General features: G+C 41.7%; 1 protein-coding gene across 1 annotated transcript in view; it reads right to left on the bottom strand.

Annotated features, from left to right (window-relative positions):
• Positions 1-445: 445 nt before the first annotated feature.
• Positions 446-17,083, bottom strand: part of Wnt2 (Wnt family member 2) — a 41,566-nt gene continuing 24,928 nt past the window's right edge. The window contains exon 5 of the mRNA XM_003475139.5: positions 446-1,544. Coding sequence (XP_003475187.1) covers positions 1,315-1,544 — 230 coding nt within the window. The 3' untranslated portion in view covers positions 446-1,314. The remainder of the gene's footprint in view (positions 1,545-17,083) is intronic.

Below are 17,083 nucleotides of genomic sequence, written 5' to 3'. Positions count from 1 at the left end.
GCAGGCAGCCTCTTCATTTTCCCTGAATGTCATCTTCTAGCTGATGGCAGAAGCCAACCACTGTACATATTGCTGTTCCCATAATTATAGTTGGATCCCTTAAGTATAGTCTCCAAGTTACGATTTGTTTGCAGTGTAATATAGTGGGGTTACTAACTTTACCGGCAAGGCTATGTGTCATTCGCTTTAGGCTACAGTATCATGTCATTTTGCAAACATTAAATAAACACAATTAAAAATGACAGGTGATGAGTACTCCCCAATGATTCTCAGCACACATGGCCGACTTCTCTTGGATATCTGGGTATGGTAGATGCTGTCCCAGGCACAAATTAGCTCTGGAAACGTCTCTGTCAGCAGTTTGTTTTGCTGGTCTTGTCATACCCAAAGTTTCCCTTCTCACTGTCATTTCAGTTACAAAACTCCATGGGTCACATGCATAAGACCTGATCGGAATTTTTTTTCTTTATTCATACACATTTTTGATAGCCCATTAATTAAATTATTTTCTACCATATTCATCCAATAGTTGTAGAATATTGTGAGATTTTCTGTCTTCCTTAAATTCTCTTCACATCCTAGTGAGAAGTCACATTCATTAAAGAGGGAACAGTGATACATAGCAATCATTTTTGAAGGTTACTGCAAAGATACAAAATGCTACCAAACCAAGGGACATACATTCCCACCTTATTACATTAAAATTTAACATGCCAACAAATGCATTGAAAAATATGCATCTTAAATGTGAAGTTTATTGAAGCTGTTTTTCTCTAAGCAGTTACCAATTACCTATGAGATGGTGGTTGTGGACATCATTTAATCAGACAAAAGCCTTGCTTGGTCTTTTGAACATTAATTTGGTGAGAGTTGATTTTGCTTTCTTTATGCCCCAGAGGGAAGTATAGAATTCTTTAACTGTGAGCATTTGTTGGAAGACACATAGAAAACTCCTTGGAGATGCTCGTTTTATTTTCTCTCTCTGGTCAATTGCTCTAAAAAGAGGAAAAGTCTATGTGACAGTGGTCTGGGTCATTGCCTCCCCTCTCTAACAGCCTGTCATATTATTTCAAAAGAGAACTCACCAGGAAGAGAGGGTCCCCAGAATGCTAGATGATGGATAGAATAGGGTATGTTTATGTGCAGCATGTGGCCCCTAGTTCCAGGGCCTCCAGGGAAGAAGCAGGGGCTTCTGCTGAGCCAAAGGCCATAGGCCTTCAGAAATATCCCCCCAGAGGGAACCCAGAGGTCCAGTGTCTTTGCAGATCTGATGTAGCCATTGCAGGAGAGAAGGTGAATGGTGACCTGCTGGGGTCATGTAGGGGTTGTCCAGTCGGCATTCTTGGGGGCCTTGCACGTGTGCACATCGAGGGCCTCCAGGCAGTCCTGACAGCGTACGGCACAGCACCAGTGGAATTTACACTCGCACTTGGTCATCCGGGTGATGCGGGAGGTATCGTAGCCTCTGCCACAGCACATGACTTCACAGCTGTCCATGCCTCGGGAAGTCAGATTGCACACGCGGCCTGCTGTACCCAGGGAGCCTGGAAGACAAGCCAGTGAGGTGTCACTGCAAAGATCAGTGCTGAACACAGTAGGTCTCAGGAAAAGGGTCAGGAGAATCGTCCTCCAGGACAGCCAGGCCTCCTTGACACAGCCTGGGGCTGACACATTGCTCCGTGCTTGTGTCTCTCCTTAGAATTCCATTATGGGTAGAGAGAGGTGGGTATCGTTTGTGTGAGGCCTGGGGTTGGGGGTCACGGTTGAGATCTACAATAGCTTTGGAGGCTGCATGTGCGTGGCAAGTGACTGCTGACCTGCTGTTAGAGATTGGGTGGAAGACCCAGGTCATTGGGGTCATGACCTGGAAGGGCATAGCTTACTTCTTGGTCCCTCCCTTTATATTCTGCTTCATGGCTGCTATGATGTGAGCAGCTTTCCTATGCCAGATCCTTCCACCTTGCCTTTCTGTCTTGCAGCCAGGCAGCTATGGACTAAACGGGTGCACCAAAGTGACTGAGACAGCACCCTGACTTAGCTCATCAATAACTCTCTCTCTGCCCATGCAGTCCAGCAGGCCACAGAGATGTATGAAGGCTTGTGTTTGACGTCAGAATTCCAGATCTTCAGGGAACAAAACTGGTGTTAAAAAAACCTATTAGGAACTACTAGTAGGATGCCATTTTAATCAAGGCGATATTTGCTCAGTAGTAATCAAAATTTATGTATTTGTTTTCTGAAAAAGAATTTCTGAGAGAGGAAATTTCTTAAATTTGTCTACTTCTAGGGAAATTCCTGGAGTTCTTTTGCAAGGACATCATTATCAGACAGAAGAGCCAAGCGAAATGGGCATTTTGGGGAAAGTTTCCTGAGCTTACAATAGTAATTTTTATTTCTTCTTCCACTGAGATGGATGCTTGGTAGCCATGGTGCACAACAAAGCTTGCTCATTGGCAATGGATGATTGGACCAGGGGTGGGCACCTGATTCATGCTGGGCCAATCAGATCTCTTTGAAGAATGCTGGTTCTACCAGACCAAGTCACTATCTCTGTGTATAAATTTTGGCCACAAGCAGCCATGTTTTGTGATGAGGTCTGTGGACTAACAGAGATCTATGGAGATGCAAGAATAAAGTAAATGTATGGAGACAGGGAAGACCAAAGAAGGAAAAGGGATCTGTACCATGCCATCCTGTTTTCTGGTTCTTCTTCCATTTCTCCTAGAGGCCTGGTTACACTCTAATCTTTGAGTTTCTAGAGATTCTGTATGCTAGTAAATGTTCCCTCTTTAGCTTAAACTGCTCCCATTTCTATTACTTGTAATCTTGACAAACCTAGAGAGGCTAAATCTCTTTAATTAAAACAAAACTTCCAGCTGTGGTGGAACATGTCTGTAAGTAATCCTAGCACTGTGGGAGCTGAAGCAGGAGGATTGGAAGTTCAAGGCCATAACTTAGTGAGACCTTGTTTTAAAGTGAAAAAGGCTGAAGATTTAGCTCGTGTGAAGGACTTGGGTTTAACCTCCAGTAACGAAGAAATAAAAAAGAAAATAAAATCTGATCCAGGGATAGAGAACATAGCGACTTATTTTCAACCCCTCCATCATCTAACTAGGAATGTCTCCCTCTTCGGAACTCCTACAGTGCCTCGTGACTCTGTTTATCACAGTCCTCTCTGTGTTACAGTTATCTGTATAAATGTCGTATGCCCTGCCTGTCCAGCGCAACCAAGGAATCAGCAAGGTTCAGGCAGGGCGTCGGGTCAAGAAAAGCATCGGGTGGAGCAGAGCTTACTCTGCCTTGTCAGCCATGGAAAGCAGGAAGATAGGCTGAGGAATTTCATGAGGACAGGAAGGATGGCAGCGGGCCGGATCTGGGTGGAGGGCAGGTCAGCTAGGGGTGGCCCTGAGCCCTCATCATGCTGAAGAAGCAAAGGGTTAGAAGAGGCAGCAGCTGGGCCTGGATTTAGTGCAACCACAAGACAATGCTCAAAATCACTGATTGTGCAAAAAGTATTCGCTGCCAAATGCTCCCTCTGAGCAGCACACCCATTATTTTACTCAATAAACATTTAGTGAACACAAGCAGGGGTTGGATTTTGTGTTGGCTCCTTGGGGTTTTGTGGGGGGAGGGATTAAAATAAATAGGACCCAGTCCCTATTCTCAGGGGACTCATAATGTAGTAAAGAGCTAAACACAAGGGAGGAAGGATACTTCTGTTACTTCTAGATAACTTTTCATTGGCTCAAGTGCTACGGAAAACCACAACAAAGTGACGTGCACTGTACCATAGCAGAAAAGCTGTAAAACACGTTGACTAAAGTTGTTTAGAGTGGGAACGATTCAGGGGTTGCTGTGTGTCCATTGTGTGATTGTGGTACATTACTTGATCTTGTTAAGCTTCAGTTTCCTTTCATGCAAACAGTTCCTTATTCATGGAGCTCATGTGAGGGCAGAAGGAGATAATGTGTGAAAGGTCCAGTTCTACTAAGTGCATAGTAAATGTTAACCATCTATTCATTTAGCGAGTGTTTACTGAGTACCTACTGTGTGCTGGGCACAATTCTGGGAGTTTGGGATTTATCAGAGAATAAAGTAAACAATGTAAAAGGGGTGTGATCCAAGCATACTATTACAATGATATTACTTAGTATTAATAATAGAAAATAGGATCAAACCAAGGTTCTTCAACTTCATGATTTTACAGTGGTGGCATTAGGTGTAAAATGTGAAGGGTCAGTAGATTTCCAAGAAAGAGAAATGAAGGTGTGAAAGGCATTCCTGACAAGAGAGAAATTCCCAGAGAGATTTCAAGGGAAAGTTCACAAGAGTGCAGATTCAATGTGTTTGGTAGGGTGCTATTAGACAAAGACATAGAAAAAAGACTGGGTTACATAGGCTGTGCTGGTACCATTTAGATTTGATTCCATGGTGAGTGGTGGACAAATCTGGGGGAGTGGCTTGGGCCTAAGGGATAAACCTTGAGACTGTTGGAATAGTCCAGGCAAGAGACCACGAGGGAGTGAAAGACACTGGCAGGACCTATACAGGACAGGTTACAGAGGAGGTACAGCTGAACTCTGGTGGCTTATTGCATTACTGGGTTGAGGGTGAAGGTGTCAAATAAGAAATCATGAAACATTTCATTTGACTGCACAGCAAGATGATCTGATGCCCTTTGATTAGTGCAGTTTCTGTGGATGATACAGATGACACAGTGGATTGAAGAGTGAAGGACAAGATATGGGACACCATGGGACAGTCGGCCAAGTTTTCAAAAAAGTTGACAACGAAGTGGGTTAAAGAAAGACCAGTGCAAGGACTGATGAGGTCAAGACTGGGCCTTGAAGGTACGGTAGGCTACTAACAATAGATATCTGACACAAGAGATTTGTTTCAGTCTGTTTTCACTTATATAAAGTACAAAAATGGGAAAACCTAGTTCACATAGAAAGAGTAGTGATTTTTCTTGGGAATAGAAAAAATGAGCATGAAGGAAGTTGCCAGAACACTGGATCTCTTCAAGGTACTGAGCTGACACAGTTAGATGGCTGTGTGTACATTTGGGAAATGGCATTGGGCTGCACATAGTTGTGCATGTGCGAATATTTCAATGAGAAGAATGAGGTGGAGGGAGAAGTGGAGGCCACAGGTACCAAGGCCAGGAAAGCACCAAATCTTTGTGGAGAGCAGAGAGGTATTCAACATGTCTGCAACACAGCATACCATGGGGAGAAGGCAAAGAATCGAGGCTGCAGAGGTGAGTAGAAGCTGCAGTGATGGTCAAGGTGTTTAAACTTTAAACTGAGGGCAAAAGAATTCTATTGAAGATTTTAATGCAAAGAGCAGTATGTTTTGACTTGTGTTTCAGGAGAATCACCCGTGTGCTGGGCTGAGTGGATTGAAGTCAGCCAGAGTGAGGGCAAGGGACAAGTGAGAGACCCATGAAGCACTCTGGGCAGGACTCTAGGTGGTCCGGATTAAGGACGTGGCAGTGAGCTTGGGAGAGGCTAGTGGATGAGAGAAGGACTGGCAGAATGTGGTGAGTGACGGATGGAAGGTCGAGAGGATGAGAAGACTTCAGGCTTGAGTGACTAGGTTGATGCTGGTGATTCCCTGAGGCAGAAAATGCCTGGAAAGGCAACTGTGAGAAAAGACAGTTTTCCTTGTGTTCAGTTTGCTGTGACTCAGGTCACCTGCATATGAATGTTCCGTGATCATACAGTCTGGGACTCAGGTGAGAAACTGGAATGGAGGTGGAGATTTGGAGAGAGTTTTCTAGCTACGTGTATGAGTGGGCCCCTGACTGGAATGGCACTCTTACTTGGCACCCCAGTGATGACTGAATTTTTATCTTTTTCTGTTTTGTTCATAAGCTCTGCACACTAATAAACATTCTTCACTTCCACGGATCTGCATTTATCAAAATATAAATAAACTGCCATGCACTAGAATTCTTTATCTTCCTTGGGGCTCTGAGGTTTAGGGGCTAGGACAGGGAGGTGAACTCTCTTATAACTGAGTCAGGCTGTGGGCCTTTTCCTGACATCTAACTTGGTGGACTTTCCCCAAGAGCTTGCAGCCTGATGAGCTGGTGGTCTAAGTCAGTCTGATTAAATAGTCATGGCGGGTTTTGTTCTTTGAATGCAGAAAACTGAACTAAACAAAATGATTTCTCAGTGAAGTAACCTCATCACCATAAGAAAGCAGAGAGAGGACAGGCAAAGCAATGGTATTGACACAGCTTAACTTAGAAGTGGTTTCAGTAAAGGAAACTAAGACTGTTAATGAGGTATCTCAGGAGTTCAAAATATGCTCAAAAATAAAATACTCTAAAAAAGAAGCAATCTGAACATGCCATTCTCCACCAGGTAAGGCATCATAAAGCCAAAGAAAGGTGATGAGAGAGGGCTTCTGGGGATTCAGAACCACTGATGTGAAAACAGAGGCCAGGGTGCAGCCCGGAGTGGTCATGTCCTCTGTGAGTATCAGGCATTGGCAGTGGGCTGACAGGAGGGGAAGGTTGGCCTGGGAGGTAGGAAGAACGGAGGAAGTTGCCTGGCAGTGGACTAGTACTGGCCACGCTTTGGAGTTTTAATTAGATTCAATGACAGACTATGTGGCAGAAAAGAGTTTGGATAGCTGCTGTCATTTTAGCAGAATATAGAGCCATCCTACCAGAACTCTGAAGAGTAGAGAATCTATACAAAATTTGATGCTATTGTTTTCTGGTCATAGAAACATAATAAAGGAATTTTGCTGAGTATATGAATGCAAAGATATATTATTATTGATAGCAGTATGGCTAGACTGTCTTAAAGATCTCCCAGTCTTTCTAAAACAAAGAGCATCATGATTGTGCTTAAAGACTCAACATTTTTATAGCACCAGGAATGTGGCTCAGCAGTGAAGTGCTTGGGTAGCATGTGCAAAGTCCTGGTTCAGTTGGTAGTGTCACCAACAAACAATGGGAGAGACAGGGACGGAGCGACAGACTATGTACTTATCTATGTATTGATATGCACTTTCATTTAATAAAAGGAAGGCACTGTGTTTTAAGATCTCCCTACTTCCTTAGGGAGACATGTTGGGACACATGTTTTAAAATTATCTCTGAATAATGTGCAAATGTATTAATTACTCACTCACTGCTGCTTAAACCACGCCAGGAACTGTGGGGATATAAACCCAGCTACACATATCAGCCATAAGCTCATAAAGTTGAATTTCAATATTTTATCCTTTCATTTTTTTATTCCTTGCCCTTTTCCCTCTTTGACTCCTTTCCAGAAACCCAAAATTATGGAATGCTAAGCATTTTACCTGCATTATCTACTTAATTCCCATATGCTTCTAAAGTGGGTACCATTATTATCACCACTGTTAAAGTGAGGAAATGGAGGTAAGGGATGTGCAGTTACTTGCTGAAGATCACACAGCTTGCAAGTGTTGGGGTCAGGACTGGAGGTTTGTCTGGCTCCAGAGCTGGAGCTCCTGCTGTCTGCAGGAAGCTCTGTCTCAGTGCCCTGCCAGGTGCAACAGAATCCCTGGGAAGAGTACCTGACCAGTGCCTCATTGTCCTCCCTGATCTCTCTCTTCATTCTGTTAACCAAATAAAGAACTTGCAAAGGCCTGATACGTAACCGTTTTATGACTGGGCCTTTTTCTCTAACTCATGATGCGGTGCAGATGAGCCTGTTAAGGTTATGCAAGCAAACATAAGGCTAGTCAACATGGTGGTAGTAATTTATGTTGCAGTTTGCCTGTATTGCTATTTCTATTGGATTCCTGGAACCTTTCTGAGGAGAATGATTTCTTAGCAATGCCAGGATGTACATTTCCAAAATTTGTAGGCCCACAAAGTGGCTTTACCATCTGTCACTGGTGAGGTTCTGGCCAAAGGAATTGAGAAGAGTCCTCTATACAGAGGCAGTGAGAGGTTTAGGGAAGCCAATATAATCAACTTGTATCTTACTCAAGATGGAACTCCCCAGGATGTATTCCAGGAATCTCTGAGTCATTTCCAAAAACCAACTTGACCCTTACGGGATGAATATTAGTATCACACAGTATCTCTAAAAGCAGTATGGTGGCGCTACAAATATTTCAGAGATATTTTTTAAAGTTTCAATTATTTAGCTGTTCAACTGAAAGCCCTATCATTTGAGTCTCTCAAATAGATAATTTTAAAAGGATAAACTTGTTCAGTGTAATGCTTTTGCAAGATTATACATGTTGCTTTATAATGTTATCTCTTATTGCACTTTGATTTACATAGTTCAAGAAAGGGAGAAGTGACAGGTTGATAGCTCATTTCTCTGATTTCCTTTGCTTTGGTTTTAAAATGTGCCAGACATGTGACCTGTCTGGGGACAAATCACAGTCCCCAGACATAGACTATTGTGGGATCAGACTCTATTCTTGTTGCTTTTACCCCAAATAATTGTTGAGGCATCTGCCTAACCTCAGCAATAATAAGACCTAGTCAACAAGGTCAATGCCATGGGACGATGCTGTCCCTGGTCCCATAGAATGTTTTCCTCCTTTTATGTTCTGATTTCATCCTAATTCACACAAGGTACACAAGAAAAAAGGAGATGAAGAATTGGAGTTTCTAAATCACATATGTTTGGGTCCATTTAACAACTTAGGTGGTATAATGCTGAGGCAACTTTACAGAATCAAGCATCCCATCCCCAGAGCTATAAAATTAATAATGGAGTCAGGGTTCTCAGTATAAAAACATTTCTGTCTCCACCAACATGCATCTTCCTGACAGCAGAGAAGGAACAGAGGGCTTTGGCTAATAGTTCCCAGACCCACAGCTCTGGGACCTGGAGGAAGGGCTCTCTCTGTCTCTCTATCTCTCTGTCTCTGTCTCTGTCTCTGTCTCTGGCTCCCTCTCTCTGTCTGTCTATCTGTCTCTATTTCTCTTCCTTGCCCTCCTCTTCCCCCTCTTTCCATCTCCCTTTCCCTCTGCTTCTGCTTCTTTCTTGACTGGCATGTATCTTTGGAAATTCCTGCCCCTTAGGCTGACAGAGGCCCATATGTTGACCATTAGGCCATAAAGCAAGATTCACTTAAGGCTGTCATCCAATAGGCTGTTTCTCCTCTGGTTGACTTACACATTGTCATTAATGACACAGATTTATTGAGAGAACAGAAGAAAAATGTTAGAGAGCAAACGTGTGGGACTGCACATTCATCTACTTGCCAGGTTTGCCCCTTCCTCGCATTGCAAAGGTAATGTTACTTAAGAAAAAGAGTATCTGCATTTATCTCAGATGATTTTACTCAGTGTTTTCAGAACTTGGGAAAGTTTGACTGGCACAGGAAAACCATGTCCCATTAGATTAGTAAATCCTATAATGGAATTAATGTTGTTATGGTCAGACTCTGTGAGGTTTTCCATATCTGGCATACCTAGCTTGGCCAAAGTGATTTTTTGTTCCCCATCAGTACTCTCTAAGGAAGCTGTCTCCTCACTATTCCACTGAAGTGACCCTTCAATGTCATTGTCTTAAGAGTTACTCTTAGCTGTACATAGAGGTAAAAGCACATAATTGTTGCACTCTGGAAAGCTGAGGCCAGAGAATTGCAAGTTCAAGCCCAGTCGGGGCAATTTAGTAACTTAGCAAGACCCTGTCTCAAAATTAAGAACAGAAGAAAGGACTCGGGATGTATTTCAGTGCAAAGGCTCTGAGCTCAACCCTGCCCCCAGCATTTACTCTCCTCTTCTTCTCTGGCACAATCCTCCTCTCTTTGAAGAGCCTGGCCTACCTAGCATTTCTGTAGAGTGCCCCCAACTGCTGCATGCCTCATTGACCTTTGTGAAGCTTGTAATGCAATTGGACTTGTGTACTGTTTTGGCATTTCTCATACCTTTCTTCCTGAGGACAGGGGGCCTTATTAGACTTCTAAACACTGCATAGTGCTCAGGTGGTCAACACATATTTGCTGATTAATTTAATTAAAAATAACTTATTAAAGAAAACTAAGGTCCCCATTCTCCGAGTGGTAGTTGCCCATCCTTCCTTAGGTACCTGGAAGGAATGGTGCAACTAAACTTCTCTCTTTAAATGGTCTCACTTTGGGACTGGGGATTTCCTTCAGTGGCATAAGCACCTGCCTTGCAAGCAGGTGATTGTGAGTTTGATCCCTGGTACTGATAAAAAAAAATGATCTTACTTTGTATACAGAGAACACTTACAAGAAAGATAGTACATTTTTAAATGTCAAAACTGAAAATGCTAACTTACAAGTTTTTGTGGCATCAAGTTATGGTTCTATTACTTCAAAGAGTAAGATTAATAATTCATTGTTATTGAATCACATGGACCTTAAAAATTCCTAGATGAAGCACCATACATTAAGAGACACAGTTACCCAGTTAATAGCCAATAGAAACAGGTAGCAATTTGTAGTATCAGAGTCTTCTTTGCTCATACTGTGAACTTTGCATATGTTTAAAGAAGAAATTGATCAGTACAAAAGTAGTTTCACTGGGAAAACCTAAGTGAAGGAATCAAATTCATGATTTTAAGTATATTACCACCATCAGTTTATTAAGAATACATTAATGTAATTAGAAATGAGTTTTTCCTATCCCTCGCATCCATTTGGTCCTTAGTTGTTGCAGTTCAAATGATATCAAGACATTGGAAACTTTAAAATGAACTATTTTAACAGAATTTTTTCTTAAATTATTATCAAAAGTTTTCACAAATTCCATGTGATCACCATTGTCAGTCAGCTCAAATTAAGGTATGTTTTGGTGTATGTGAAAAATATAATTAATCCTGCTCTTCACATCTTGAAAGAGAACATGTGTAGATCATGTCCATAATATAAAACAGTATTGCTTGTAAAAATATTTTGTTTGCATTAACAAGGAAATCAGATGACCTCCCCAGCAGTTCCTTTTCTGTATGTATCCTCTGATAGTACACGAAGAGTAAAGAGTTGAGTGTCTAGTGGTAGCTAAAAGTAGTAGCGGTTCTCTACTGTTGCTTTGTTTGAGACCTCTTATCTTATTCAGGGAAATGGTCAGCAAGCAACATCTGAAGTCCTGTGAATGCCCTACTAATGCACTTGTATGTGAGAAAAAATTCCACTTAACACCTAAGCTTAAGTAGCAGTTTTCATAGGTTGTGTGTTATAAGGTAACTGGTGAGGAGAAGATAGCCTTAGTAATTCCTTTCAAAGAAACTGGGCTGTCTGTAAGAGACGAAACTGCTCCAAAATATATAAGAATTCAACTACTCTACTGAACAAATATTATTTACAATTTGCTGTACCATTTAATTCAGCAGTGTTCATACACTAGGCCTGCATGTCCAGTGAGCAAGAAAGATGCAGCTCCTGCAGTCATGGAATCCTCACTGAATCCAGCTGGGGAGTCAGGTGGCAAACTGATGAAACACTGGCGCACAGGCGAAGACAGAAAGAAATGCACTTCACTTGTACCAAGGAGATGGCAGTAGAAACAGAGAAGGCAATAGGCCCTTCATACACTTTAAAAGGTCCTGATGAAGACTTGAAGGATGGGGTGTGGGGAGAGAATGAATAACAGAAGACCTCAGGGTTCAGGCCTGACCACCAGAGTGAAAGGCAGAGCTATTTTCTGGGAAGGGAAAATACAAGTTTCAGGAGTAGGACAAATCAGGAGTGCAACTTATTTATTTATGAATGTGAGAAATCTGGTGAGCAGGGAACTGGGTACTGGATGAGGCTAGAAGACACAGCTGAAGACATGGGTAGCATTTTAAAGTCACAGTGACAAAGAAAACCAAACCAGAAGAGAGTACAAAGGGAGAAAAGAGGTTTCAATGTGAGTCCAACACAATGGGAAGCAGAAGAGGAGATACTAACCACTACAATTTTAAAAGGCCAACAATTGGGATAGGAGGAAAACCAGGACAGTGCAAGAAAGTAATGTTCAAGCCGGGTGTGGTGGCTCATGCCTGTAATCCCAGCACTTGGGACGCTGAGGCAGGAAGATCGTTGTGAGTTCAAGACCAGCCTGGGTTACAAAGTGAGTTCAAGGCCAGCCTGTACTGCATAGAGACCCTGTCTCAAAGAGACAAAATAAATAAATAAAAATAAAAGAAGGTAATGTTCCCGGGAGGGAAAGGCTAATTGCATTATATACCATTAGAATTTAAAAAGAAGATTTACTGGATCATAATTAGCATTATTTATACAATATGATCAATATTTCCCAATGAAAGCAGTGACTTATAAGCCTCATGACAATTTTTCACGTAATTTTCTTCTTGCTCTAAGTGTCTCATCACCTTTTAGATATTAGTTCATTGATTTCTATGCCTCAAAGCACAAGGAGCTAAACAACTTACTCTGTATGTTGTCAAAATGACAAATGTAAGGAAATACCTTGTACAGACTGATGGAGTAAGGACCAAAAACCTAAAACACATCCTTACCCTGTTAGGTTTGAGGGCTCCCTAGCACAGACATTACTTGGCTCCTGAGGTCAATGAATGATGTCTTGAGGGCAAGGCCTATTTTTGCTGTTCTCAGTTTTGTATTCCAATGCTTACAAATCTCAGTATTTGTTCAGTGAAGAAATGGGGGACCCAAGTTGTACTCCTCTGAATTGCACGTTAGTACCTTCATGGTATCCACATATCCACCTACTGGCTAACACATTTCCTTGTTTTTAATTAGTTCATGGAACACAATCAGCTTTAACAAGTTTTTGCCATGAGGCAGATCTAAAGCACCCATCTCTGAACACAACAGTTGGGCCCAGGTTTCTGTAAGTCCTGAGTTGTTTTTGCCGAATATACTTTCTGTAGAATAAAAGGTGAGCTTACATCATTCACAGCCTGCAGTTTTCCACCAGGTACCAGGTTTCCAGCAGCAACTAGTTGCACAACCATAGACCTCCATTAGGTTTTGAAGTTGCCTGGGAAAGAGGTGGAGGGCTGCTTGTTTTCCAGTTGGAGAAGAGAACTCAGAGTGACCTCTGGCTCGGGTCAGGGTTTCACATCAGAAGCAGTGAAAGTGGCCTGTGATTAGGTACAGGCGCTTTCTCTGGAGAGGACAGCAGTGGCATTCCTTAGTTAGAGATGCACCTATCTCTAAGTGAAGGGCTTCTTTGATTTACAGATGCCTGGGCAGTAACCTGGGAGATAACTACAAAGTCACCAGAACACTCATCCCAGAAAGCCCAGCTTCCAAAATCTAGCCTACAATTTGGTCTGTAAAATGTCACATGCCTAACATCACACAGTTGTTGCTACTCTTTAAATCTGAGCTGCATGAAGCAGTATTTATAGTTAACCATCAGACACTTATCTTCTTCAACTGAAGACTGGGGAAAATATCTTCCTACTGTTGCCATACTAGTATCTTCTTTAATGTGTTTTATTTTTATCATTCTTAGGGATGATGAAAGCTACTATCACTCTTAAACACTAGGAAGGCTTGTAATTGAAAGGGCTTCAAGAAAACCTGAACTAAATATGGGTGCTTCATTCTGATCACTGCGCATCTCCCCAGTTTGTGGGGCACCTGACCTCATTAAATTTCCTCAGGGTGCACATTATTACTAAAGACCTATCCCCTACCTGCAACCCCACACTCATTTCTGTAGGTAAGTGGTATGGTGAGAAAGGTACAGATTTTTGCTAACTCACTGTGGTTAGATAACTACTTGCAGGGCATGCAATTTTTAGCAAGTTAGGTAACTTTGCAGGGCTTCAGTTTCCTTTTCTGGAAATGAAGGAGACTGCTATGAAAAGTCCAGAAAACACTCACATGAAGACTGTAGCCCCCGCCTGATTCAGAGCAGAATCACACCCTATGCTCCCAGCTCCTTCCCCAGCGAGCTCTGTATGATCAGAAACATCCCAGGGTCTCTACTTTACAAGTCTTGCTATCATTATTTCAGGATGTCACTTGAAGTCCGACTTGATAACCTGTCATGGTAATTCAGTGAAGGCTTTGATGGTTGTAATAATTTAAGTGACATACTTGCAGTGAAGAGATAGAAAACTTAAAATGCAAAAGATCAGCAAGCCAGAACAGGGAGTACTTTTTGTGACAGTTATTTAGAACTTTTCAAAAGTTTTTCCCTTAATAAGACATTGTGCAATCCAAGAAAAAAGAAAGTCTCCCTGGATTCTTTTACCCTAATAGTGATATCCAGAGATCATGGGTTACCTAAATCACTGATTTTTTAAACTTGATGCACTTAGGTTTGAAACTGTTTCCTGAGCTTTCTGATTTAATAGGTCTTTGAGCGGTTCTTTACTTTGGAAAATTGTGGGCTAGACCAGTGGACCTTTATCCACTATGCAAACTTAGCTGACAAATAAGATACCTCATTTCAGTCCATGAGTGACTTTGAACAAGAAATAGCTGCAATCTAGCAAGAGTAAAGCCAATCAGTTCCAAATACTGATGACCTGACTACTCACCACTGCTGCTTTTCAAATGCTGGCAAGTAGAAGACACCCAATAAATTGAATGTTAAGTGTGTAACATTTAAAAACAATGACCACAACAAAACAGACTAGGCAGTATTGGATGAAACTCAGGAAGAGTTAATTCTAATTTTAACAGAGAAAAATGAAAAAAAAAAAAGAAATTATATGTTACTTGATTTAAATTGTACTCAAACTTTTGACCTGTTTTGGATCTTGGCTATCCTTAATAGTAAAATATTTTGAAATGCATGGTCCATTCACCAGAAAAAAACACATCCTTCCTAATGTAATATGACTCTAGTGCAGGGGAGAGGGTCCATCTGTGTGTGCGTACTCAGTTGTGTGCACATACTGGGTGGTTCAGCACTGACCCAACACCTCTGTCTCACAGAAAGGGAAGGCTCGCACATTCATTTTGAGTTAGAGACAGGAAGCCTGCCTTTTTGTGGGCCTTAGAATTCTCTGCTATATCTGTTTGCCTCCACAAATAAGCTAGAGGATACTCCACCATGATTCCATACCTAAGACCTTCTATGACTGTTTTAACTGGCCTGGTAGGGCTATGCCACAGATATTTATCCAGCAGGGGGAAGCCTTATCTTTACACGGCCAATAGCCATACAACCAAAAGCAAGGTCCTCAGCAGGAGCAGGCTTTTCTCAGAGAGCAGCTGCATCTCATACCTGTGGTTATTTGTACATGATTCCAAATAGGAACAATGAGAAAAATATTCTTTTAACAAGCTGAACTTCTGCCTACATGACTATCAAATGTCCTGGATCATATCTTCACTAAAATCATTATCTGGGGTCAACAGAATTAAAAAGAAATATTGCAAGCTTTGCATGGATAACATTGGCACTTATGTTTTCTTAATAAGGAATAAGTGAAGCACAGATAATTTACAAATAATCTAGGAATCTTAGCAGATATCTGATCCAATATATTAGAAATGGCTACTTTAAAAGAAGAACAGATTCCAGTTAATCAAGACCAAACAAGAACTAGAAAATTCATATCTTCTTAAGTTTCATAAGCTAAAATGTGTCTAAGATACAAAGAAATAATTAAAAGAGTAAATAAAGTATATAGCTGTCTTCAGAAGCTAGCCCCTGCAACTCTGCAGCCTAAACTTTGTGCAGCATAAGAGGAGCAGAGTAAAATGGCTGAAAGGACAGACAGTCCCTGCTGAGTCTTACCAACAGAAGTCATTTGGGTAGAACTTGTGCCCTCTCTGAGCTTCAGGCTTCTCTTATAAAATGGGATAATGAGACACTCATCCCAGATGGGAAGAACCAGCAAGAGCATGCAGACTGAGCTGTGGCATGTGGTGGGTACTCAGGTATGTGCTACTTTACAATCAAGAAACAGAATTTTGTTCTAATATAGGGAATAAGAAAGTGTTCCAGAATCATTCAGTAACTTGAAGATGGACCTTGGATTAGATTCAGAATTCCTCTGTGAGAAAAAGAGAAAAGACTACCCCACAAGACAATAAATATTCATTAGCTGTAGCTGTTGCTTCTCCAAAGGACCAGAAAGATGTGCTAGGAATCAGGTCTTCTGATACTGAACATCAGGTTTTGTTTCACAAGGTCTTGTCTCCTCCGTGTCTGAGATATTGGTGGGGAAAGTGCGTAGTTTCAGAATTAAAGCACAGGTCATCAGACCAGGTGTCTGTCTCCTCTACCCATGAGATTGTGAGCAGGTCATTCACTTTTCTTATCTGTCCAGTGGTCATGCTGACAGCGCGGGCTGCTTCTCTGGCTACAAAGCTAAGATGTGAATTTTGCTCTTGGTAGGTGTTGATCACCTGGGAACATCTCTCTTTGTATCATTCATTATTGTTTACTATTGCAATAATTAGCTCCAATGAATGGATGTCATAGGGCTGCTGCATGGATTCAATAAGACCATGTGGGCAATGGTTTTAGCCCAGTATTCAGTACACAGTAGTCAATTCACAGGACCAAAAATGATCATGATATCCTCATCCTCATATCCTATTTGAGATTAAACACTTAGTGAAAGCCAGACTCCTGGAGAAATTTTATAGCAAAGCACAGGTTTCATAGTGATTTGGTCAGAACAGGTAGGATAACTTGTTAGCAGGCCCCAAAGCACAGCAGGAATGCAGCAAAGATCAGCTACTGGTCCTGTGTTAATAGTAAGTAATCCATTGGCTGCATGTAGAAACCTGCTCCTGTGCTGCAAAGAGCTGGCTCTGTGAACCTGAAGGAAATTCAAGCACTCAAGAAAGGTCAGGAAAGACGCTTGGGCATTCCAGAAACATTGCTTGACTATTTTGCCTCCTGGTCAATCTAAAACTAGCAGTCTAAAATCTGCACTGTGTCATTGGTTCCTTAGCAGCAATTTCAGAATGAAAAACTCAAAATTTAGAGATTTTTTTTTTTTTTGACAGTGAATTCCCTTGCTTTCTACCAAGAAATTAGCTTGAACCAAAATGATCTTTGGGCTTCTACCACCTCCTGTTGATTTAGACTTGTTTAACTCATTTTTATTTTGCACCAGAGCCTTTGCAAAGGAAGACCTACACCTGGAGTTCAGAGTGGATGGGGAGGGGTGAGAGGTGGAAAGCACGTGTACGCAATCAGGCAGGTAGAAACAGC

This window comes from Cavia porcellus, unplaced genomic scaffold (assembly GCF_034190915.1).
Source record: "Cavia porcellus strain 051 isolate PalLab524CR breed Dunkin Hartley unplaced genomic scaffold, mCavPor4.1 scaffold_2, whole genome shotgun sequence".
Classification (NCBI taxonomy): domain Eukaryota; kingdom Metazoa; phylum Chordata; class Mammalia; order Rodentia; family Caviidae; genus Cavia; species Cavia porcellus.
Note: the sequence above shows the minus strand (reverse complement) of the source record. Positions and strands in the feature narration are given on the sequence as shown.